The sequence below is a fragment of the Chelonoidis abingdonii genome, chromosome 16 (genome assembly GCF_003597395.2).
Source record: "Chelonoidis abingdonii isolate Lonesome George chromosome 16, CheloAbing_2.0, whole genome shotgun sequence".
Lineage (NCBI taxonomy): Eukaryota > Metazoa > Chordata > Testudines > Testudinidae > Chelonoidis > Chelonoidis abingdonii.
Genome location: NC_133784.1, coordinates 10904980 through 10930245, shown reverse-complemented (window position 1 = coordinate 10930245; position 25266 = coordinate 10904980). Strand labels below are relative to the sequence as shown.

The following is a 25266-nucleotide window of genomic DNA, read 5'->3' as shown; positions in this document are numbered from 1 at the left end:
GGGCTCTCAATGCTAGCAGACATTTTCAAGTGGGGGTCTCTAGTTAATAAGGGACCACTCCACAGCCCAACAGTTTGGGGGCATTCAGAGTCCAGTCTGCTGGCTCCTCATAGTAATGCCCGCTGAGTATTATAAAGATCACTGCGCTGGCAGAGATTTAAAAAGACAGACCCCGGTTCCTCGCTGTTTACATGCCCCTTCTGCAAAGCAAGCGAGTGCCTCACAAGCATTCTCAATGGGATGATCTTCTCGGCACTCCTGGGATGTTTTATTATCCCAGTTCCGCAAGGTAGGATGGAGGCGTGAAGTGAGGTCACACAGGGAGTCTGTGGCTGAGCCAGGCACTGAACTAGGGTCTCCAAGCCCACTGCCTCACTCACAAGTTCCTCCCTTCCGGCTCATGCTTTGGGGTAGTGCGTACAGTATAGCCATGCTGGGCCTAGCTAGCAGCGTAGACGGCAAGGCATGGCCTAGGGGAGTAAGGTGCCCTAAGCCTTTGAATCCGAAGACAAATATCTTCCATGGGCTCTGTACACACCCAAGCAGTGCCTCCCACAGCTACAATGCTATTTTGGAGCTATTCCCCGCTGCCTGCCCCTTGCAGAGCCATTTCACTGCCGTATGGAGCCACACACCGCAGTGACAAGTGTGGATGCAGCCTGCCTTTCCCTGGGGCGTGCTGCTGTCAGTGTAGATGCAGCCCTGGTTCTGTTCTCTTGCTCTAGAATGCAGGCAGCAGCAGGAGCGGCGCCAGGGTTTTTGGCACCCTAGGCTCAGGGCCGGCTTGCCGGTCCCGCAGCTCCGGTGGACCTCCAACAGGCATTCCTGCGGACGGTCCGCTGGTCCTGTGGCTCCGGTGGACCTGCCACAGGCGTGCCTGCGGATGCTCCACCGGAGCCGCGGGACCAGCGGACCCTCCGCAGGAACGCCTGCGGGAGGTCCACCGGAGCAGTCGCTGTCCTCCCAAATCCTGGTGCCCTAGGCGACCGCCTAGGTCGCCTAAATGAAGCACCGCCCTGGGCAGCAGGCTCAGCCATGAGCTGTTATTACAAGAGTGCTTTTGGGCTCTGGAGCTGGCTAGCCCCAATATGCCCAGGACTGATAGATGCTGCCAAGCCTACTTGTGGATTTCCTTCCATATCAGAATCATACAAGAGGGCCTGGACAAGCAGTGCCGCGTGGGAGCTCCTGCAGGACGGAAACTCCTTAGGTCACAGATGGATGTTTCCGCTTGTGAGAAGGGCACATCTGCATAGCTGTGGCAGCACTCGGGCAACTGGCCATGAGCTGTGGATCTTTGTTTCCCACAGTGCCTGTTACAGCAGAGCCCAGCATTACAGACATTGGTCACCACTGCGAAAAGTTACCCGGGCACCACAGGCTCATTGGAACCTACAATGCGAGATCACCTATCGTGGTAGGTGGCGTCTCCTGCCTCTTGAATTTTTCAGCAGCTTATGAAAGTAATTGGTTCCGCAAAGGTAACGGGAAGAAAGCAAGCCCCAGATCCAGGCAGAGATCTCTGATAAATGTGGTCTGAAAGAGGCAAACTCTGCAGTTCCAGCACCTTGTGTAGCCCTGCCAATCACTACTGGGGCGGCTACAGCATGTCGCCCAGCCAGGGGCAGGAAATCAGGCTCCAATCCCATTAGAGGCTGTTCCTGGGACTTAAAAAGAGCTAATTAGAATGAGCGCCAAACAACGCTGTCCTGCAGGCAGCCAGCAAGGCCTGACATGCATGTGCTGCCACCAGACATGGGATTGATCCAACCTGCTGACCACCTGTGGGGAGCAACCTGGAAATAATTATTAGCTATTAATAATCCTTTGTCTTTCTATAGCAGCTGTCACCTGATGGGTCCTAAGTGCCTGATAGCAATTAACTAAATAAGCCTGCCACTACCCCTTAACCATTTTACAGGTGGGGAAACTGAGGCACAGAGTGGTTAAAGCCAGCATTTTAAAAAACAACCGCCCAATTGCATAGACACCTGGGGCCTGAGTCCCTGAAATGCTCTGCACCCACCGCTCCATCCAAGCCCCTTTGCAACCCAGCCCTAAGATGGACAGAGTCAGGGACCCAGCTAGTGACGCTCACAGATCTCCGGCCACTGTTTAAAATACTGGCTTCAGTGATTCACTCAAGTTCACACAGGGAGTCAATGGCTAAGTTCTGAATGGGACCCAGGAGTCCTGGCTGCCAGTTATTATATTCCTAGCCAGCCAGTCTCTGATGCCTGTGATGCGTTCCTCTGATTTTGAGGAATGAGAAAAATCCAGGCTAAATTCAGCTTTTAGGTTCTCCTGTGAAGTCAGTTGCTATCTCCTTTCCCCTGGGACGAACCTTGAACATGCAAACTGCTGGCTAATGCCGGGGAAGGCTCACTGACTCACAGCAGAAGGCACTGGGGTCACCCCAGGTGTAAGTGAGGGGAGGATGCGGCCAGTCTGGTGTAAGATCTCACCTCCTTGCAGGTAATTTTCAGAGACAAAAATAAGATCATTTTCTAAAAGCTTCAAGTAAACCAGAGCCATTCGGCTGGGGGAAAAGAATGCCTCTTTTTTTTTCAGCTGAAGTTTTTGATAAACCAAGCTGTGGAGAATTTCCTGGCACAGTATGTGCTGAACTGCAAACCACAGTGGATTTGCTGAAAGCAGCAACTAAGCCGGCCCTTGGATGGGGCACCTCACCTTCATCCCAGAGCGAAGGAGGTGGGGAGCCAACATCTGTAACATCCCCAGCTCAGGAACTTGCACCAGTCTGGATGTTTCACGCCCACTTCACGCTGGTGTAGATGAGCGCACAAGGAGCAAGAAAGATCAGACCCTTGGGGCTGCTCTGAATGCTCCTCCCGCAGACCGAACACAGTATGTGTGAATTTCACGGGACAAAGTGTGCTCTGTCTTTGCTGACATTAATGTAACACCTCCCCACTCATGCTCTCGAAGGGCACGGGTATCCTTCACTCCATGCTATAGGTGGGGAAACTGAGGCAAGAAGCAAGCTGCCCATAGCCACACAGCACATCAATGACAGTGAGAAACAGGACCCAAGCACCCTGACTCTGATGTCCTATCTGCAGGGCCATGCTGCCTCCTCATTGACAAAGCCAGCTGGCACTCCCAGCTGTGTGGATCAGAAGGATCTCCGTCCCCAAGGCTGGCAAGCCAGCACTAAAATAACATAACTAGAAACCCAGTAGCAGGGCCCCTCTGTGGCCAGACTGCTGAGGGGAACCCTGGAGTGAACCCAAGCCACACACACTCTGTTCTCTCCTCTGCCTCTAGAGAACCACCCACAACCAACAGCCTGCTGGTAACGAGGGGTTAACGTCATGCATGTCTGATCCCTAGGGAAGAGGACCTCCTGGCAGGGAACTCCAGTGAGCAGTGCATTCAGCAACAGATGCTTCAGGCAGAGAGGCCCTCAGTTCCCACCTGTGAAATGGGGATAGTTCTTCCTTTCTGCCACCTCTTTGGCTGCCTCCTCTACATTTACTGTGAACTCCACGGGGCAGGGGCTCTCTCTCTTTCCGAAGAAGAGGCTAAGCTGGTGGACCCTGGCAAAGCTCCATTTCGCTATGACCATTCCCACCAGCTGAGGAGCCGCTCCATGTGTTCGCACAGCACCTGGCACAATGAGGCCCTGATCTCAGCTGGAGCCTTCAGGTGCTACTGGAATACAGGGATGTGTTATAATCATTCATCTCCCCAAGCAGTAAACACAGCTTTTTGCCACTGTAGTCACTACAGGACTGTGCCACTCTGCTCTCTGTTCTTAGGAGAGGAGGGATAAATTTATCCCCGATCTAAGTCTGCGGAGTTACAGCAGGGATGGGTTTGACTCAGTGCCACTGGATCACCCAGCACCAGGATTTTTCTTAAGAAGATTCTGAGTCCTCTTGGGACGCTTTGAAACCTGTTCAGTACCAAGAGGCCAGGGCTGATTCCCACAGATGTGTTCTGTTGTTACTGCTGCAGAGGGCCAGCCTAGAGCCACTGCTTTGGAACCATATTGAGGAATGGGGCTGTGGGGCGGGGCTCCCACCACCCCAGCGATCCTTGGCAAGGGATCTGAGAGCGCAGGTGGGAGGGGGGCACTGGGCTGCTTGAGGAGGGTGCAGGGGAATTGGGGGTGGCAGAAGGAAAGGGTCAGGGGTAGGATACTGTAAAGGGAAAGGGAAGGGAAAATGTGGGGGTGGGTGACTGTAGCGACTCGCCAGATGGGGAGACTGGATAGTGTGGAATGATGAGAGTGGAGAGGCAACTGGGTTCTCAGAGGAGGCTGCAAGTCCCCTCCCAGAAGCCAGCAGGGCACTCTGTATTTCTGCCTTGGCTGTCACCTTGAATTTGTCCCTAAAGATGCTCACGCACGCTTTGATGTGGGCAGTTTCCCCAAGCAAGGCTCAAAAGAGACCAGGCAAATAAATCTACCTCCCGCAGATTTTTAATTTTAAAAAAATCTCATAGGTGGTAAGCCGATCTCGTGACCCAACTCATGATTTCTGAACGCCTGGGGCAAACGATCTGGTAATTGCTTGGCGTTTCCGGCATGGCCAGAACAGGGAGGAGAGGAAGAGGGCCACGTGGATGGGACAATGAACAGGCCAACCAGGAGCGATGCCTAATACACTCCCCTCGGGTACGTCTACAAAGGCAGCGGCAGCAAGCCGCCGACCCAGCTCAACAGACTCAGGCTTAAGGGGCTCGCACATTGGCACTAAATACAGCTGTGTAGACAGCACTTTTAAGCTGCGGCTCAGGCTGGACCTGGCTCTGAGGCCACCCACCTCCCTAGGCCTCAGAGCCCAAGCTACAATGTTTACACAGCTAAGCACGAGCCCCACAGGATCGAGTCTGTTGACCAACATGCAGTCCTTCCAGGCCGGGGGTGGGAGTGGGGGGCGAGAATCCAATGTTTTCTGTTAAAACTTTTTGTAGCTTCAGAAAATGCCAAAACATTTTTATGTTTGCAATTTTCGACAACCTGAAAATGAAAAAAAAAAGAACATTTTTTTACTCTCTCTGCCATGACATTTTATTTCTTGGTCATTTTTTCAACAGTTTCTCAAGAATGGCAGTTCCCAACTTGCGCTGATGTACCCATGCTAGCTCTGCCAGAGCTAGCACACTAAAAATAGCCGCGTTGGTGGGATAGTACAGGCAGTGGCTGGTGCTAGCCACCCAAGTACATACCCAGGGGCTCAGGCTGCATTGTACCAAGACCAGGGACGCCAGAACAGGGGGCCCCAGGGAGTTATGGCCCCATCACTTTTTACCAGTAGTAAGGGCAAGCAACTTGGGGGAGAGGGGGGCAAAAAGGACTGAGTGGGGGATGGGGTCTTGGGGGGAAGAGGTGGTGCAGGGCGTCGCCTCAGGGGAAGGGGTAGTGCAAGGGCAGGGACTCAGGAGGAAGGGGTGGTGTGGAGGGGCAGGACCACAGTTCAGGCACCAGTGATTTCCCCACTTTTAAGGAGCTTCCATCACCCCAACTCAGACAGCTGGCCCAAGCTGCCGCCTGTGCTCCCCTCGGCTCCATTGTTAGCTTTAGTGCACTAGAAGGAGCAATGCTGCCATGGGTATGTCTATGGGAGCTGGGAATTACTGGCTCCAAGGATAGACAAAGCCTACAAGGAATAATGGAACTGGAAAACTGGAAAACCACATTTGTTTTGCTCAAGAAAAGAACCACACAAGGTCATCTCACAAAACACCCGCCAACAGAACCCTACATTTTCAATTAAAAAAAGGATTTGGGGGGGAGGAGGGAGAAATTTGGCTGCTTTTTGAAAATCTAAAACAAAATACATAAAACTTTCCTTTTTCAATTAAAAAATATCCCTGTGTTTCACACACCCTAGTGGCCAGAAACTCACGCCTCATGCATTCAGTTAGATCTCTGATGGACAGAAACCTTCCATCTTCCTTCAAAGTCCAAGCTGGTTTTGTGCATTCGAGTCACAACATCGTGATTCAAGCTGCTCACAAAACATAGCATTACCAACCCCAAGCCTTTCAAAATCACAAGGCTGGCTAAAAAAATCAAAAGATGTTTTTAAACCAATAATCAATGTTGTGTTCTTTTTGCCTGCTGGGTATTGATCTTGTAGGTCTCGTATTTTCAAGCTTTTTTCTGCCGCCACAATGACTAGAAATTTATTCTTTTTTTTTTTAAACAATAAAACCAAGATTCTCGCATAATCACTTGACTCCAGGAGCTAAGGCTTAAAGAAAAACACCAGTTATGGTGAGACTTGAGATAAAGCCATGAGAGTTGGCAACATGGCAAAATGCAGAGAGGGAAGGAGCAGGGATCTGTCAAAATTCTTATGAAAAATTCTAAATTTAGAGATTTCAGACCATCTCTAACCATGATGCCTGGTAAGCTCATTCTATGAGCCGGGGGAGCATGAAATGAGAAAACGGTTTAGCTCTGTCAGCGTGCATATGAGTGAGAGAATGACCATGTCTCTCTCTAGAGGCTGGCTCAGGTGAGGTTAAGAGCCTGCTACTGACTCATAACTAATTGTGTCATTCCTTTTGCTTGCGTGCTAGAGGTTTACACAATGTCTATCAACATGAAAAGTCCTGCAATGCTGTAAGCTCTTCAGGTCAGGGACTGGGTGTATATTTTTGCATGGGACCCCCATCTTGGTCAGGGGCTCGTAGGAGCTACCGGAATACAAATAATATACAATAATATTGCTCCCTGAAATGCTGGCTCTTGAAATGAAAGAAAAGGATTGAGATGCAACTTCCGCCAGTGCCTTTTTTGGAAAACAGAACCGTGCCCAGTCATTTTCTTGTTTCCCTTTCAACATTCTTCAGCGATAGTTAATTTCACAGACCATAGAACAGAGATGACCCTTATTCTTCCACTGAATGTAACTCAATGAGATTCTTTCCAGCCTATTTCCCCAGATGCAAGGTTGATTTTCTAATGTTCCCCCGAATACAACAATCCTTCAGCTCACTCCATTTTAAATAGTCTCTTTGCTGGTTTCTTTTCCTTCTGCACACAGCAGGGTTGTAGGCAAGTAACTGAGAATCCCTGTTTTGAGTCAGCTCCTGGCACGTTTCTTGACTGCTCTGACAGTGGCACGACTGTGCTCTGCAAGGATAGAAACCTACCAGAAGTGCAAGTGAAAGGTGGAGGATAGAATCCTACCATACAATGTGCCTGCTATCAAAATACAGCTGGGCCTCAATGGGCTATTCAGAAGCCCAGGGCCATGCTTAAGAAGTAAATAAGTGACTCTAGTGCAGCTGCCTAAGGAAACGCAGCCTGGTAAACCAGTTAAAAGGCAATTTTACAGAGCAGCATAGGAAGCTGAGTTTCATTTATGGCACAAAGGAAAAGTGGAGAACCCTGAAGACTAAATACTGATGCGGGAGAGCTCAGCTGTTCCTGGTCCAGGGCACAGCAGCAGCTTGCTATAAGCAGGAGGGATGCACCTAATTGGCTTTAAAAGAAAACCGGAGCCACCTTTTCTGTCGGTTACTAAGGGTGAAATTCACCCATGTGTGGAAGCCCAGCATGAGGTCACTTCAACCCGTGACAGGCACTTATGGATTACTATTGCACTGGATGTAACTCTGCTGCAGGATTCGGCAACTCTCACCCAGACACTCCCACTGAGAGCCGGGGTGCCGGAACCCAGGGCCGCTGGCCCGAGAGGGGCACAGAAATGGGGAGAAATAGCTTCAAAGTGTTCTCCTCACAGCCCATCTAAGGGCTTAGCTATACTGGAAACTCCAAAGCGCTGCTGCGGGAGCGCTCCTGCAGCAGTGCTTTGAAGTGCGAGTGTGGTTGCAGCGCCAGTGCTGGGAGAGAGCTCTCCCAGTGCTGCAGGTACTCCACCTCCCCGAGAGGATTAGCTTGCAGTGCTGGGAGCTGGGCACTGTTTACACTGGTGCTTTACAGTGCTGTAACTTGCTGCGCTCGGGGGGTGTTTTCTCACACCCCTGAGCGAGAAAGTTCAGCGCTGAAGCGCCAGTGTTAGCCAAGGCCTATAAGCTTCATGCTACAATCTCTATGATCTAGATGGGTGAGAGGGCGTAGGCAAGGAGCAGCAGTATTCTTCCGGGCAGCGGTTTTCCCTCAGAAGATCTTCAGAGCCAGTAACTGGTAGCCAGGCCAGGGTGTGTTGTATGGTATGTGTGCTCTGTTCTCTGACTGAACTGCTGCCAGGAAACCAGAGGCTATGCAGGCACAGGGCACTGTGTCATAACCTGGGCTGGGGCAAGTCTGGGGACGGAATCCCTGTATCTTCCACAAAATGGAAATACCATGATGAAATATCCTCCCCTGTTTTGGATCATTCCTGGAGAGGACTGCTTGCTTACGGAAAGTCCGTACAGAATGTACAGGGTGAAAACAACAAAGCCTTCAGAAATTACCACTCTAAAACTCTATATGCAATCTTCAGCTGTGCATATTGGCATAGCGTGATCACTCCGCTGAGGATCTGGGCCATGGACTTGAACAAAGCAGGAGATCTACTTCTCTAGAATTTTTAAAGCACACTTTTTGTTATGAGTTGTGGCAGAGGAACTATAGCTCATCACTATAATCCCACAGGAAGGTTATTCTCTGTTCAATTCCAGGGAATTTTCCCAGAAGGGTGGGACCCTCTGAGATTTATGATTTCTCCTATCTGTCATTTAATTCTGCTATTGAATGAGTAAAATGTTTTGTGAGCCATTGATATGCAGGATCCAATATCTATTAACACTTACAGCAGCACTAAACTAGAACACAATAATCTAGTGGAGTGCATGAATGAAGAAGCCCAACCCCTGATTCCAGTGCATCTCTGCTTACAGAAGAGAAGGCAAGAAACAGCATCACGGAGAAGTAACATCAGTCAAGAGATGAATTGGCATCTTCAAATAGCCCAGTCTCTACCTGTGTCTGCTCAAAGGACAGCACCAGAGAGACAGTGATTGACCATTAGGGGCAATGCTTTTAAACAGATGCCACTGCAAACATTTTAGCTCATCGTTAAACCTCAGGATCTAGTGATGGATTTTAACCTCAGGGTAATCCAGAGAGAGACAAGCTCTCAAGAAGAGGAAAAAAATGAGCATTACTGCCGACAACAAAGAATCGACATGACAGTGCGTCCATGACAACTTACCTTATCCCCTGGCTGTGGTCTCATAAGAGAGACTTGATCGTAGCCTCGTCGAACCAGAGCCCATAACGCATCAAGTTTGCCCTGGAATCAAACATACGTGACATGACCAACAATGCTTGAGAGAACAAAGTGAAATTAAACGACAGTCGACTTGCTGTGATATTACTGTGTGTTTAACCGTCGGCACACAGGCTGGCCCGGAGGCCGCTGCTCTTGTATACTCATTATTATCTGTCTGTGTATTTATAGCATGCCCATCAATGTAATACCGAGTGCCTAGGGGAACCAACCATTGCACACAATGGAACAAATCCATCCGACTGGAGTTACATCAAGGATGCATCTGGTTTAATATGAACAATTAACATAGACCAGCAGGTGCAGTTAGGTGAACGGGGTTAGACAGCATTAAGAAAAGACTTGACAAAGAAGCTTGTGGAAGTCTAATGATGGGTGGCCCCATAAAGGAGAAGAGAACAGACTTGGCATAGATAAGCATCCAAAAGACGGATTGCTTATTCAATTTTCCAAACACTTTGAAATTCACTGGCCGCTCCCGTCGAGGATTTCAGTGTATGACACGGATATCGGTGAACCAACCCTGAGATTAAAGATGCATTATCATCATCAGCATCAACTGAGACAGGTTAAGTTTTTAAAAGTGTTTAGAAACCTAGAGATGCAGATAGGCACCTGACTCCCACTGATTTCAATGGTGCTTTTGAAAAGCCTTCTAGGTATCTTTCTGCACCGTTAGGTACCTGAAGACCTTTAAAAACCTGACCCTAACTGGCTTTGCCAAGGCACACACTGCATCTTTGGCACAGCTGGGCAGGAAGAGAGTTGAAATCTATGAGTCCCAATCCAGGGCCGTAACTACGCTCCTCCTTCCCACCTCTTCTACATTGTCTGCCCCTCTTGGGTGTGCATCGCCGAGCCGGTGCTGTCCTGAGAACAGATTCTGGGATTTCCTGCCGGAATCCAATCAGTGCAAAGGGGCAGGAAAACAGGTGAAAGACATTACCCAAGCCTTTGTTGCCTAGTGAGATGTCTAGTCCCAGAAATGGGGACCCCTACAATAGTTCTCCCACCCCACAGCCAACCATGAGAAATGTTGTGCTCAGGAACCTGTCTGTGGTAACATGCCTGGCATAAATGACCCATGTTTTAAAGCTGATGTGCAGATGCATTACCTTGATTGGAGTTTACCACTTCCTCTGGGAAGGTGGCTGCCTCACATTGTGTTTCTTCGGCTTGGGCTCCCACGGCTCATACTCCTGCTCTGGCAATTTGATGACAGCATTTTTGGGCTTCTCTAATTTGGCCCCTTCCTCTGTTGATCCTTTGTCTCCCCACCTCACCTGAAGTGGTAAGAGCACATCGTGGATGCAGAAGCTTCAGTGAGCAGTGCTGGCATACATCTTAACTAGACACGTCTATTATTTAATCTAGTTTCTATCAGTGTTTGTGAAACATTCACCCATTGCTCATGCCTCTGGGAGAACTGACCTTCTTGAAAGCAAAATTACTGTCAGAACAATCCATCATGACATGCAGCCACTAACTAGCGAGGAAGGAAAATCCCCTAATTCATTACCAACAATTACCGTAAAGAGGAAACTCTAAAAAATAAATTCCCCACCCAATTTCCCAGCCAGCTGTTTAGCCAGCAGGCACCTCCCATCCAAATCTTTACTTGGGTGAAACCTAGGGTAGTCAGATGCATCTTGCACTAGACCCTGAAGGTCCTCAGACGTGGTCTATCAAGGTTCCAGAGTCAAAGATCCTGCACTGAAAACAGCATGGCAGCAATCTGCCAGAGTCTGCATCTTTTGTCAACACAAATGCCACAAATGGTCTCCATGGCAGGGGAGTAGCTAATATTCCTGAGTGGTCTCCACCAATAGCCCCAAGAACAGGGCACTGCAGCCCTCCAACTTAGAGGTGACAAAAGTATTCAGGAATGAGGAAGAGCCCTGCAGGCTTCTTTTGAGCAGTGGCTCTCAGATTTGGTGGGTAGTTAGTCCTGGTTCACTAGACTAGGTTCCTCAGCAAAGGACTCTCCATAGGTGCGTAGGAGAGGGCTGGATTTCCCCTAATAATGCATCTCAATTCATGTCAAAAATAGAAGATTACCTTTTTTAAATCTTAGGAAAAATTTCCTAACTGTACAAACAGTAGTCTAGTGGAACAGACTGCCTAGGGAGGTCATGGAAGCTTCTCCACTGGACGTTTTCAAAAGGAGGATGAAGTCCTCAAATCATGATTTAAAGACTTCAAGTTGCAGAGAATCCATCATTTACACTAGTTTAAACCTGCAAGTTTGTTTAGACACAACAAATCCCACATCTTGGCAGGCGGTTAGACTAGATGACCCTTGCAGTCCCTTCTAACCCTATAGTTTTATGATTCTGCCCTTGGGTTTCAACTGACCTCAATGGGAGCTGTGTGAATGCATCCCAGGGCAGGATTTGCCCTATGCGGCTGCTTAGCCACTTGGTTTCAAGTGTCAGAATCTCCCATGGCAAACTGATAGTGCATCAGGTTTCAGTGCCTGATTGTAAAATCCTAACCCCTGCGCTAAGGAGCAATTACTTCTATTCAATTTGGCCAATTAATGCTAGACCCTCAGCTGCTATAAATTGGCCTCACTCCATTGAAGTTATAGGACGAGACCCATTTACACCAGATGAGGATCTGTTCCAATAAAGTGAAACTGTTTGGTCCTCATCCTATTCCTCAACCTGCAAATTTGCACTCACTAATACTTCCAGACACAATTAATTGCACCATGCAAACGATGGCAGCTTGATGGCTGACTCCTGGGCTGGCAGGTGTGATTCGGTAGATGGGTCCTAATTAAAAACCAACCTCCCTATTCCATCATGATAACTCTGTAAAAAGCATTTTTAAAATGTCTTGCCGTGATTTTCAATTAAAAAGGTTCTGATTGTTTACTGCGACTCAGGAAACAAAAGCGCCTGATACCTCCATTCTCTTAATTCCACCAACACCTCTGCCTCCGTAATAAGATGCATCCACGGTTGGCCACTTTTTCTTTGGCAATCCATCTTCATCATCCGATTCCTGCGGGAAAGAAGGAGAGTGATCGCTGTTGTTTTCATGCACACAGCATGGGATGTAAACAAGTGAACATCCTATGGCCCTATCCCTGGCTATCTGGCTTTGTATGTTATATTTATGTGCTGACAGAGAACAAAAGCCTCTTGTCTCTGCAGCTGCAATTTCTCCTAGAGAAGCCAAAGCCGACTGTCTGTTCCCTTCTTCTTGTCTCTTCAGGCTGCTTTTATATACGGTCAAATATGTGTAAAGCTTCAAAAATCACAACTGCCTTTTAAGGGTGTAGAAGGCACAGTGGAGATGAATTGCACATTATACTGGCCTTGCTGCTATGTTCACCATATGAAATCCGTTCTTCGCTGTGCTTTGGAAATTGTACATTGCTAACAGGAGAAAAGGCAATCCCTGTGAGCTCACTAACACACACTACAGAACATTCTTTCCTCGCAGCTGTACCCAGCTCCTCTGCCCTGTTTGGTTCTTTGCAGCGACGGGCTCAGGCTGCAACCATTCAAATCAGGCACTGGATTTTGTACCTTCCGGGGGATTGGATTTGGGGTGTTTGATCTGGCCCATCATAAAGACTGGGGCTGTTTTATTAGCAAACCCAAAATGTGAAGGAGTCCAGATCTGGGTTCTCTTTCAGAGTCATTGTTCTTTCCTCACTTAACCTAATTCAGTGCTGGTGAATGATCCTGCACCGACATCCCAGGAGACATGTTGCAGGATCCTCAGCTGAGGGACATTATTGGAGCTTAATTGCCTCCAATTCAATTTACCTCGCCTGCGGAGCATTGAAGTGATTTCAGTGGAGCTGGGCCGATTTCTGACCCCGACACCTGCTGCTGGTGCACAGAATGCGTATGACACAGAGAAGGGCTCAGCAAGGTCTCTCCACAGTACTCCGTCCCCCACCCTCAGGCCTCCCGTTAAATTGCCACAGAATTGCTGCTCGGGACAAATCACAGGCTCACAGAGACAGTAATGGCGGTCTTTGGCAACCTCAAAATGGCAGCTGTGGTTCCCTCCTCAGATGGATGCCAAGTTAAAGCAATTTAGCAGCCAGCTGCAGCCTGCTCGTGTGGGTTAGGCAGTTATTTTTGCCACGGATTAACGGTGTGTGTGCATTTAAGGAGTGGAAACAGGCAGGATGCTCCCCTTCACCTGAGATCAGGGCCCCATTGTGCACACACCCGGTGAGGCACCCTGTGCTAAAGAGCTTCCAATCAAAACACACAAAGGGCGAGAGAGGAAGTGACATCAGTAGCAGAACCAGGCACAGAGTCTCTAGGTCTCCCGAGTCCTGGGCCAGTGACCTTGCCACTAGACAACAGTCTCCACACTGCCTTGTACCTGATGAGGGACTCTAAGCTTTACTCCTTCCTAGGATTAAATTCCCATTGAGAACAATGGCAATTTTGCCTGAGCCAGGACTGGAGCACTGAGCACAGCATCTGGCAATACGATTTTTCATGCATGCATGATGCGCAGCAGCATGGAACAAAATATAGGTCTGACCGAAAAAGTGATTCTGTAGGCATCTTGCTGGGGGTTATGCAGATACTTTTCCATGGAGGAAGAGCATCTGTGTGCATATGGACCTGAAGGCACAGATAACCCTATCCCAGGAGACAGCCTTAGAGTTGTCATAATGACTCCCACTAAGCTCCTAGCCAATTGGCTACATTGCAGTGGCTGCAGACAGTAGTATTATGGTTTGAAAAATAAAATACTTACAGGCTCTGGGGGTGGCGGTGGTGGAGGCTCCTTGATGACCTATGACATGCAGACAATGGAAAGAATCAGAGTTAAAGGTACACTTTATATCCCTCTCATTGCCAGTGTCCCCCTGGGCTCAGTCCTTCTCTGTCCCTCCCGGGCGCACATTACAGGTCAGTGCAGAAGGATTTTATTATTATCGGTAAATGTTGATTTCACTGCGCACACACAAACCGGTGAAAAAATATTTTCATTGATAATCATTGAAACATACAGATAGACAAAGTGAGAACAATGCTGCCTGAGAGTTTGATTTAAGGATATTTACTTTGTATATTTTGACTTGTGATGCTGACAAGTTGTGCTTTAGTGATTATAAAGCTTTAACTATTTGAATCTCAATGTCTACTGTCATTAAAGGATTATTGTCTGGCCCCTGCCCATTGTTCTCCTCCCTTTATTGTCTGCACCCTCCTCCGCCATCTGTGAAAAGTTTCCTACAACAGTGAAAAGTTAAATTGATAAAATAAAAGTTTTAAAATAAACATCGATATCCATTGTCATTATAAAAAATAAAAATTGAATTCTGCCAAGCCTAATTTTAGGTGAGCACCCAGCTTTGTACCTAGGGTTGTCCTCTCTCTCCCAGCAGTGATGCCACAGCATTCAGCAGGCAGGGCTGGCTCCCTGGGCAGTGATCATTAGTGCCACTGGACAGATCAGCTGGCAGGAGACAGCTGACAGAACAGGATAGCTGGCACCTTTCCTTTGGGACAATGGCTGGCATGTAGTGCGGTCTGTGTGATCTCCGCCAGCTGGTAGAGACGGGATCGCAGAGATTCTCCTGCCTGCTGATGAACTATCACCAGCGAGCCCTATCCATCTAGACTGGCAGGTTGCTGGGCCTGACTTGCTTCTCGCTCCCAACAGTCAGGAATAATGACACTGAAGACATTGCAGTGGCGCTGGGGTCAAACTGGCGTAGATGAGTCACTAATGCTTATACACCAGATTGAATCACCCATAATATAGACTCAGATTTTGTGAGTTCACACTTTCTCTTAACTGAACAGGTCATTTGAGTCCAATGCTACTGCGAAACATTAACCCACGAGTTGAAATGTCCATCATATGAAATGCATTTCCAATGGAAGTAAGAGCATACACTCACACATCCTCATCATATCTAGCACTTTCCATCCCTAGATCTCACAGCATTCTACCAGGAAAACCAGTATCTTCAACCCCATTCTGTACAGGTGAGAAATGGAGGCACGGAAAGAGGAAGTGACTTGCCCAAGTCACCCTGCAGCTTGGTGCAGAGCTGGAGACACAATTCACATCTTCTGGTTCCTAGTCCTATACTCTAACAAACCGATCCGTCTGCCTCACTTCGGATTCAGCAAAGCTCTTAATCACCTGCTTAACTTTCAGCATGTACTTGAGTCCCATTGACGTCAATGGGACCAGGCACAGGTTTACGTGGTTTGCTGAACCGGGGCCATACCGATACTTCAGTTTATATCCCAAGATGAAGAAGATTCATGCCTGCTCCACTCATTGTCTATTGAGCATGTCTCCAGGCTTTTAACCCCAGCTTCCGGCAGAGAGCAGAGGAAACTAAGCCATGGAGATCACAGTCCATACTCACCACCGTGCAGCACAAAGGCCAGAACCACCAAAGCAGCGCCAAGGCCAGCAACAGGAACAGAATTAAGAGTGCGATGAAAAGGATCGTCCCACTGAGCTGCAAACAAGACAGTTGTTTCCAGGTTACCTTAATACACCACAAGCTTGGCAGGCTAACACCAGCAGGAGACTCTATGGCTGTACTGTTACACCTGGAGAAGAGGAGCTGGTTTGCTTCACTACAAGTTTTAATCAGATTATACAAAGCATAGAGAATTAGTGATTATTGTCACTGGGACTGGATTCTACGCTCAGGAACATGGGTTAATATTTCAAGCCCTGATACAGGAACGCAGCCCTGTTCAGCAAGGGCATTTATGCACATGCTTGTGTCTCATCGGCTTCAATGGCAATCAAGCACGTGATTAAATGCTTTGCTGAATCGGAGCCGAAGGATGTGATCCTGAAGACAACATTCCCCAGTGTCTCTTGTGGGGTGTTTTGCCTGATTTCCAACTGCAGGATCGTTCTATGGATACTCAGGCATTCAGCAAGACATGACTGAGTGTATCTTCCGATTCCTTAACTGTGCAAATGGGTCATTTTGCTACAATACTCTCATTCACAGGGCAATAAAATAGGTGCAGGTGACATGTTTGACATCTATGTTTGACATCCATACTATGTCAGTCTTTGGAACAAAGAGTTTACGTTCTGGCTTCTTGTATTCAAACTGCTTCCTGATGTGGACAATGTTCTAACCTGTTAAACCTCAATTTAATGCCACATTGTCAAGGGCTAAGCACCCAGCGGCTCACACTGTGACATTTGTGCAGACATGCACCCAAAGCCACTGGGCACTTCTGAAGAAACCGGCTGCTGGTTTTGGTGTCTATATGCAGAGCCAAGTCTCTTGGAATCTGTGAGTTCTTGAGCCCTTCTGAAAATTTCTGGTCTTCATGTGGTTAATCTGGGAAAGTCTTGCAAGAACAATGACTAGCTGTATCCCTCTGCAGATTTTTCTGTAATAAAACACTCACCTCTAAGGACCACCACACCAGGCCTCCGTGCGCCTAGAGTGAGTCCACACGCTGGCAGCCCAACACACCTTCTTCAAGGAAAAAGAGCCTTTTTGACCAAAATAAGCCTTGCTACAAAATGGAATGTTGCATGCTGGAATCTGTCGTTTCCATGGGCTGCATCAGGCTAGCTCAGGGTAGCAACCTATGGCACGCATACCAAGGCGGCACGCAGCTGATTTCAGTGGCACTCACACTGCCCAGGTCCTGTCCACAATCCGGGCGTGTGCAGGGTGCTTACCTCGCTCCTGCCCTGAAGGGCTTAAAACACCGCTGGGAGAGGGCTGTGGCAGGGAAAAGCTGGGCTGATTGGGAAAGCAGCCTCAGCTGGGCCGACGCCCCAGTCATGCCTCAGCTGGCCCTACATAAGGCTGGGAACCAGGCGCTCAAGAGTCCTCTCTCTGCCTTTAGAGGGAGAAGGGCCTGGCTGCTGGGAGCGTACCTGGGTCGCTAAGGTGGAGCAGGGCTGGGGGAAGGCAAGAGGAGCTGGGGAGCTCCGGCCTGGAAACCTCCAGGCTGCAGGCCTATGGTAAGGCCAACTGGGCACTGGGGTGGCAAAGGGGCAGCCCATGGGTAGACAGAGCAGCAGGTCCAAACCCCTTGCCTGTGATGAAGTGGGCCGTACACTGCAGACTCCCAGTGAACGGGGGCTAAGTGATGACTGGCAGTAGTGGGGCAAAAGACTTATCTGGCTTTAAAGACTCAGCTTGATAAGTATATGGAGGGGATGTTATGATGGGATAGTTTAATTTGGGCAATTGATCTTGGATATCAGCAGATAGTCTGCTCCAATGGTCTGTGAGGGGATGTTGGATGGGATGGAACTAGTTTAGCTGCAAAGCAGATTCTTTTGGTGCTGGGCTGGTGAGGTTCTTGCCCACATGCCAGGTTTGCTGATCGCCATACTTTGGGTCGGAAGGAATTTTCCCTCAGGGGGATTGGCAGGGCCCTGGAAGGTTTTTCGCCTTCCCTTGCAGCTGTGGGACATGGTCGCTTGCTGGTGGTTTCTCTTCAGTCTTGAGGTTCTCAACCACCTTTGCAGGTTTCTATACTCCAGTCCATGGTTAAGGGTGTCTATAAACGTGGCATGGTAGGGTTCTGTGCCTGCTTGTGCACGTGCAGGTCAGCTAGTATGACATAATTGGTCCCTTCTGACCTATCGATCTATGAGTCTTGAGTAGCCAGACTAAGGCAAGTGGAAATAATGGGTGGGGGGTCCCTTAGGAGAGGCAGACCGACTCATGGGGGTACTGCCAGGCGGCATACCAGTTCTAAGAAGGCACTGGGATCCTGGGAGGGACATGGCAGCCCAGCGAGTAGCGGATCACGGGCCTGCAGAGGGCGCTCCAACAGCTGCGAGAGCTAATCCGGAGACGACCAGCAGGAAGCGCCGCCAGGGGTGAGTCTCGCATGTTTACAGGGGGGCTCTGCATTTATTTTAATTTTAAAGAAGCTTCTTAACATTTTTAAAAACCTTATTTATGTATATATATTATTGACTTATAGAAAGAGACCTTCTAAAAACATTAAAATGTATTACTGGCACGTGAAACCTTAAATTAGAGTGAATAAATGAAGACTCGGCACAACACTTCTGAAAGGTTGCTGACCCCTGGGCTAGCTGGTGATGGTAAGAGCTAGCAGTAAAACTTTAGCCCTGCTGCCCTAGTGATCCTATTATCCATGCTAATGGAAACCTTCTCAAAGTCAGTTACATTATATCAAAGTTTGTGTTGGATGATCTTAGTGTCATAAGGGCAACAGGGTCAGCCTGCTGAAAAGATGCAAAACCTGGGAGTGAAATGGAGGAGGGGCTAGGAGCAGATTAGATAAGATTGTTAGGAAATAGGTAAAATAACACTGGAAATAGGTTGGTGGAGGGGCTGGAGAGGAAACCTCAGGAGGAAGGGGAAGAAAAGACACTTACTGTACAGAAAAGGACAGAGGTGCCAGTTGAGAATGAGGGCCGAGGAGGCCAGCTTGCTGCGATTCACAGCAAAGGAAACGGGAGAGAAGGGAAATGGAAGGATCCTCTAAAATGATAAAGAAAGAGCTGAATGCATAAGATTCTGCGCAAGCCTGAAAACATATTTGCAAAGGGTGGGCCAGACCCTCAGCAGTGCGATCTGATTTCAGTGGAGCTAGGCTGCTGCTCATCAGCTAAGAATCGGGCCCTTGGTCTTGATCCTTTTTAAGCTACAAGTGACTTGAAGTGCTGGTGAAAAGTGGCAGATTGACAGCCTTGGAGATTGCAGTCCTCTGTTTACCCCAAGGCAATGGCAATGCATGCCTTCCCCAGCAGCCTGGCTGAGCTCTGACCTGCAGGAACCCCCGCTAGGGCTGAGTTCAATCTCCATTAGAAGCGCATGAAGCACTGGTAACCAAATGCACAGTGAGTTAAAATTCATGGTCCATAACCGACCCAAAACTGGGCTTATCATTGCAAAAGGTTTTGCTGCAGCAGCCCGAGATGGCTTTGAAAGGGATGTAGGTGTAAAATGCGTGCTGTCTGGGTGTAAAATCCCCATCTCATCGCAATTCTTGCAAAGTTTGGAGGGAGGGTTGAAACTAGGTGAAATGGAAAAAATGTCCCTGCTCAATTCCAAGTGACTAAACACTGTGACTTTCCCACATTTCTGGGTTTTAATTTCCCAGCATGGTTGCTGAAAAAGTCAGACACCTCCGCCATGTGGATTTCAGCATCCATGGCTTCTGCGCTGACGCTGCCACAAAGGGGCCCAGTGAAGGAATACATGTGATGACAGCTTTGTGACATAGCCTGAGCCCATCAACCCCTTCCAATAGCCGTCAGGCGGCACTGACACTGAGCAGAACTAAGCTCACCTTGACACCCATGACCTTGGTGTAAAATGCTTGTTATCCAGCTATTATGGCAAACCTCCTGTCACCTCAACTCAGGGGTCCAGATCCAAGGCTGGTGTAAACTGATGTAGCTCCACTGCCTCTCTGCTGATTTACGCCAGCTGGGAACATGGCCTATTCTCTCCCCGGAGGTGCAGTGAGCTGATCACTCATCATAACTGACTTCTTAGCTTGGATTATTTGATTGCTTCTAAAATGAATCTTCCCTAAAAGGTCATTTGCGGCTGTTGAGTCCTGTCGTGCTCCCGCATGGCAGACAGACGCCAGGCTGACGTCAGCCACAGAGCTGCTGCGTAGCCCAGCCATTTCTCTCCCCGTGTCCCATCAGTATCAGCGGCACAGAAAGCTCTCCCTTGGCTGGGTGACAGAATAGCATCTCCATGAAAAGCTCATCCCAGCACTTGGGGCTACTGTCCCTTTATGCTCCTCCGCATGCCAGGAAGGCCAACCCTCACCCCATTCCAGTGGCAAACCCTCCCCTGCTCAATGAATAGGAATGAAACAGGGGAACAGACGATGAATAGCGGTGGACTTCCAATACTTTGGGGGAGGGGGGTTTGGCTTCCTCTGGGGGTCCATGGGCCCCTCCCAGCCCAGGTCTGAGATCTGCAATTCTCTCTCTTTCCTGGGGTGGGGGAGGATATTCTTGCACTTATTTATCAGTCGCGATCCAGGCATGGGTTGCAATCACTAATGAACTGCTCTTAGCCAGCCCTCTCTGCTTTTTAGTGCACTGCCAGGATCGGCTCTGCAACTGCGATGGAGAAGAGTCTTTCCCCAGAAAGCAGCCCTTTCTTTTCAAGGAGCTTCTGGTGGCTGTATTCCATACTTACACACTGTGTGCTGGTGATGCTGACAGAGCTGGAGATGAATGTTAGTCCGCTGTTCATGCTGACTTGGAGGAAAACCACCCTAAAGCACAAACAGATACAGTTATTTTTAGTGTCATCTTTATACCCACTGTTCCCCTTCTTCCTGGCCATTGGCTCCTGAGTGCATGTCCTGCCTAGTCAATGCAGTTATGTGACGGCAGGTGCTCACCTGCATCTGACTGTTTGCTTGCCCAAAAGCCAACATTGTAATGTTGGCTAAACTGAGTTGGGGCATATGTTCTTTATTAAGAGACTCCATTCTCCCTGGAGGTACAGGGCACTAGCTCAGTGACTTAGAATGCTGCGCCTTAGATGTTTGCAATACGACCTATGCTAGAATGGGAAGCTACAGGTTTAAGTTGCAGCAGGGACACTGAGCTCTCCTTTTCATGGGGATGAACCCTGAGAATCACCACCGAAGTTAACAGACTTCCTCTGGATTTACACCAGGGTAGCTGGGAGCAGAATCTGGCCTTAGGTTGGAGGGCATGTTCTCAGCTGGAGTACATTGTCACTGTTGTACACCAGTTTAGCACCTGTCCTTAAGAGCCTAATTCTGCCCTGGCTTAAACCCCACCTAGCTATTTAAATACTTATCTAGTCTCCCTCACTATATTATCTGAGCACACAATGGGATTGCATGGGGATAAGACGGGGAACAATTCAACCCTTTAACTTTAACAGGGGGTTGGGTCATGAAACAAGTTGGTGAGACGGGTGGAGGAGCCACCATCATTGGCGAGAGCAGAGAATATCCAAACACAGGAAACTAAATTTGATTCATAAATAAAGACACTTGAAATCATAGATTCATAGACTTAAGGTCAGAAGGGACCATTATGGTCAACTAGTCTGACCTCCTGCACAATGCAGGTCACAGAATCTCACCCACCCACTCCTGTAACAACCCCCTAACCTGTGTCTGAGTTATTGAAGTCTGAGGATGTGCTCTATCAATTTGAATATCGACATTCTGAATGTATGTGATGTCCCTCCTCCCACATTTGCATCTAACTCTAGAGCGGATTGAGATTGTATTAAATTAAGCACATTTCACATTTTGACACCCCCCAAAAAAAGAGGGGATGATTTTGGAATCGGAAGGAATTTTCCTCCAGGAAATGGCAGAGGCCTGAGTTTTTCGCCTTCCTCTGCAGCATGGGGCACAGGTCACTTGCTGGAGGATTCTCTGCACTTGAGGTCTTTAAACCATGATTTGAGGACTCAATGTATCTCAAAAGAGCCCAGGATGTGCTAAAAGGTTTACAGATGTGAGTAGATTTATGTAGTTCCCATAGTACCTTGTGTAATGTGCAATTTCAGAGTCAAACAAGGTAATATTTGGGAGTTTTCTGCTTTCGGATTTTACAGTTGTTTGAACCAACCCAAAAAAAAGCGGAAGGAAATGTCTGTACAGGCCCCTGCGAAGCAAACCTCTGAGATCTGCAGCTTTGCATCCCACTTAGATGACTTGGAACTAAACTCACATGTCCTGGTGCAGCACCGCTAACATCAATAGCATCGCACTGAGGAGAATGTGGCCATTTGCCAGTGTAGTCAGAGGGCAATATTCTGTCCTTAGTTAGGCTGGTGTGAATTTGTAAGGATTTTATTTACAATGCATAAAAAGGATCAATGGGCCCAATCCCTCCCTCGCCCTGCACCTTGTGTAGTCCTTTCTGCCTAGGCAGAGTGGATGTAACATGCCACCAGCTAAGAATGGCTGCATTTCACACCCACTCTTTGCCGTGGTGAAACTCACTATGAGGCATTGATCAGAGCTCCTGAATGCAACTATTCTACACCCTGCTGCACTGATTCCACACTAGTGTGAGACTTCATTTGTTACCCCTGATTTACACCACCGTACATGAGAGCAGAAGGATGCCCAGAAATTCAGCCCCCTCATGCATCCCTACTATTCCGCATGCCCACGAACAGCAGGAAGTTGTGTGCGGTGATGGAAATGTGCCCCAGGCGATTATGGTAGGGTTGATGTGGAAGCCGTAGCTTTCAAACCCAATGTAATGAAGTGGGATTTTTTTTGAAATATTTGTATGAAGAAGTTGTATGGCCTCAGTTTCTCCTATATGCGGCATTGCTACCTAGTGGGTGAAAAGGGCATTTTTGCTCTCAGATCAAGCTAAGACACAGGTAGGCATGGGGCCTTGCTGTCTGTGGCTTCACATCCCATATCAATGGAGCTCTTAAGGAGACAATGGTAAAGTCAATTGCCTGGGCATGGACACCTAGCAACCAAGGGCCCAGAGAGATATGGACTTCCCTGCTTCTCAGCAGTGAGGCCCAAGCCTCCTCTCCTCAGGTCAGGAACAAAGGACTCTAGGGGAGCGGGGAACGAGGGGGACATTAAGCACTGACTGCGGGGGCACACATGTCAGACAGATGGGGAGACAGAGCTTGAACAGTAGGGTTCACTGCAGCTTGGCTGGGCTCTGGACTGTGCTTAAACTTCATTCCTCTGGGCCAGCCAAGGCCTTCCTATGTGCGTTCTGGCTGACTAATAAACCCGGCAGTGTGACTATGCTGGATGTGTCCCTGCAGGTGCTAGCAGAGGAGGTGTGTTGCTCCCTAAGACTGCACAAGCTCCCTCAGGGGTCTGTCCCAGTGGGACTCGCTGAGCTCCCAGTGTGAAGCAGGAGTGCTGAAGGCCCACAGGTCCCATCTAAGGAGGTGGTGAAGCCACGTGGCTTACCCTGGGGGAAGAGTGAGACTCCCTAGAGGGTCTGGCATGCTGCAGGACTCCTCCCAATGACTGTTCCAAAGCTGGGGCTGCAGCACTGGCCCTGTGGATCTGTGAAACTCAATATGTTGTTTTCAACTCTTTTTTTACCGGCAGACCCAGATGCAATGCTCTGCCCATGTGTTTGATCCCTGTCCCTCCTGCACGATGCACTGCAGGGCCCAGCTCCTCAAGGAGGCATCACGACAACCGAGTGCACTGGCAAGTTATGGAATATAGACCGGAGGGGCAGGCTGCAGCCCCTACCACCACCACTTCAAATGGTGGCAGGACTATGAGGGGCCCCATGCTGAAGTGTCCCCAGGGTCCCGCACTGCCTGAGCCCAACCTGGAATGGAGCCATGCTGACATACCCCAGGGGAGGATCTGGTCCATCAGGATGGTGCTGAACCTGCTAATGAACATCTGAAAATCCTCACACGCCTGAGCTCCTTCTTAGTCCTTTTTAGGCAAAACACCTGCTGATCCCACAGCCAATGCCCTCGCCCCTTCAGCCCAGGCTGCAGAGCTGTACTTACTGTCCAATGTCTTCTATTACTGGTGCAGGGCAAAGCAAATAGGTGTCTTGCACAATAGTTGGTTTTTCGTCTAAAAGGAAACAAGACAGACTGTAACGTATGGAAAGGGCGGTGTCTCCTGAACAGGCTCAACCCGGAGGGGTGCTGGTGACGTCAAGGGGAGCTGCAGCTGAAGGATCAGGCCCAGTGTGGACATGGCTCAGAGCAGGTCCTTGTGTTTAGGGGTTTTATTTGTCATTCCAAATCACAGCTGTGACATCCAGCTGTGACATCGCCCAGCTCAAAACATTCAAAGGGCACCCTCAGGATGGGTTACCTAAATGTTTGGCTTAGTATTGTGCATCTTGGACGCAGTGTTGTTGTAGTTGGGTTGGTCCCAGGATATTAGAGGGACAAAGTGGGTGAGGTCCCATCTTTTACTGGGCAATCTCTTGACTGTTTCTCTCATCAACAGAAGTTGGTCCAATAAAAGATGTGACCTCACCCCTCGTCACTCTATTGAGTTTGCAAAGTCCATCTAACTGCCCCCTCCAAATCAAATCCTCTTATTTTCTATCCCAGTACCACTCTGAGGAGTCCCATGCTGTCATGGAGAAGTCTCCAGCCATCTCCTTACAGTGACCACCCAGTGGGCATGTGCAATGGCAGACGCAGCAGAGTAAGGGTACCAGTTCCATGTTTTGGTGGCTCTGTGTCTGGAGCCCTCACTCCACATGCAAAGTATACCCGTGATGGGGCCAGCTCAGCTCCCTCGGCACTGATTGGTGAGAGGAGGCCAGAGGAGAACTGTTGTCCTTTCCTCCTTTGCAGCCAATTGGAGATCTGGCACTCCCTGCAGTTCCCCATCAGAGGGTGGGAGGGCCACTCCACGGTGGGTAGGTCAGCAAGCCCAAATGAAGACAGATGATTGGCTACAGGCCACCTGGTCTGCTGTGCACCAGCTGGCTTATGGATACCCTTCAAGAGGGCCTGCTGGGCTGGGCGGAGCCGGCAAAAGGTGGCCTGGTACTGCTGTGTGCAGGTGCACAGCAGGCCCAGACACAGCCTGAGCTCAGAACTAGGAGAGAGGCCCAGGGAGCAGTTGAGGTGTATGGCCAGAGAGACCCAGGGGAACCAGGCTTGGCTAGAAAGCAGCCAGCACCAGGGGAGCTCCCACCTGGTGTGATTTTAGGGTTAGCATGGGGTGCCAGCCTATGCCAATCCTGGAGGCCAAATTCTGTCCACAGGGGAGGAGGAGCCCCAGCAGCAGCAGCTGTGTGAGTTTCCCCACACAGTCTCTTGGCCAGCGTGCAACATCCTACTCATCTGGGGCTGAAAGAGGCGCAGCTTGTTCTCCACAGTCCATGTGCTCCTTGGCCCTCCCTGCTCAGTCTTCCAAGGGGGAAATAATGTTGCTGAGTTTTAGGGCCAAGCTGACTGCAGAGGAAGAGCCACACCCCCAGCTGGGATAAATCAGTGTGGCTATACGTCAGTCAACACTAACTGAGGGCCTGGCCCAGGGAAGCCCAGCAGTGAAGGAATGCAGAGATAGTGTGCTTTTTTCTATGCATACTTCAGCAAGAGCTCTGCTGGGATCAAATACAA

At 49.1% G+C, this 25266-nt stretch overlaps 1 protein-coding gene across 1 annotated transcript in view; it reads right to left on the bottom strand.

The window, feature by feature from the left end:
- Positions 1 to 25266, bottom strand: part of ANTXRL (ANTXR like) — a 73915-nt gene that overhangs the window by 11896 nt on the left and 36753 nt on the right. The window contains 7 exon segments of the mRNA XM_032797413.2: positions 9141 to 9221; positions 10334 to 10501; positions 12129 to 12227; positions 13959 to 13997; positions 15592 to 15687; positions 20365 to 20443; positions 23683 to 23752. Coding sequence (XP_032653304.2) covers positions 9141 to 9221; positions 10334 to 10501; positions 12129 to 12227; positions 13959 to 13997; positions 15592 to 15687; positions 20365 to 20443; positions 23683 to 23752 — 632 coding nt within the window.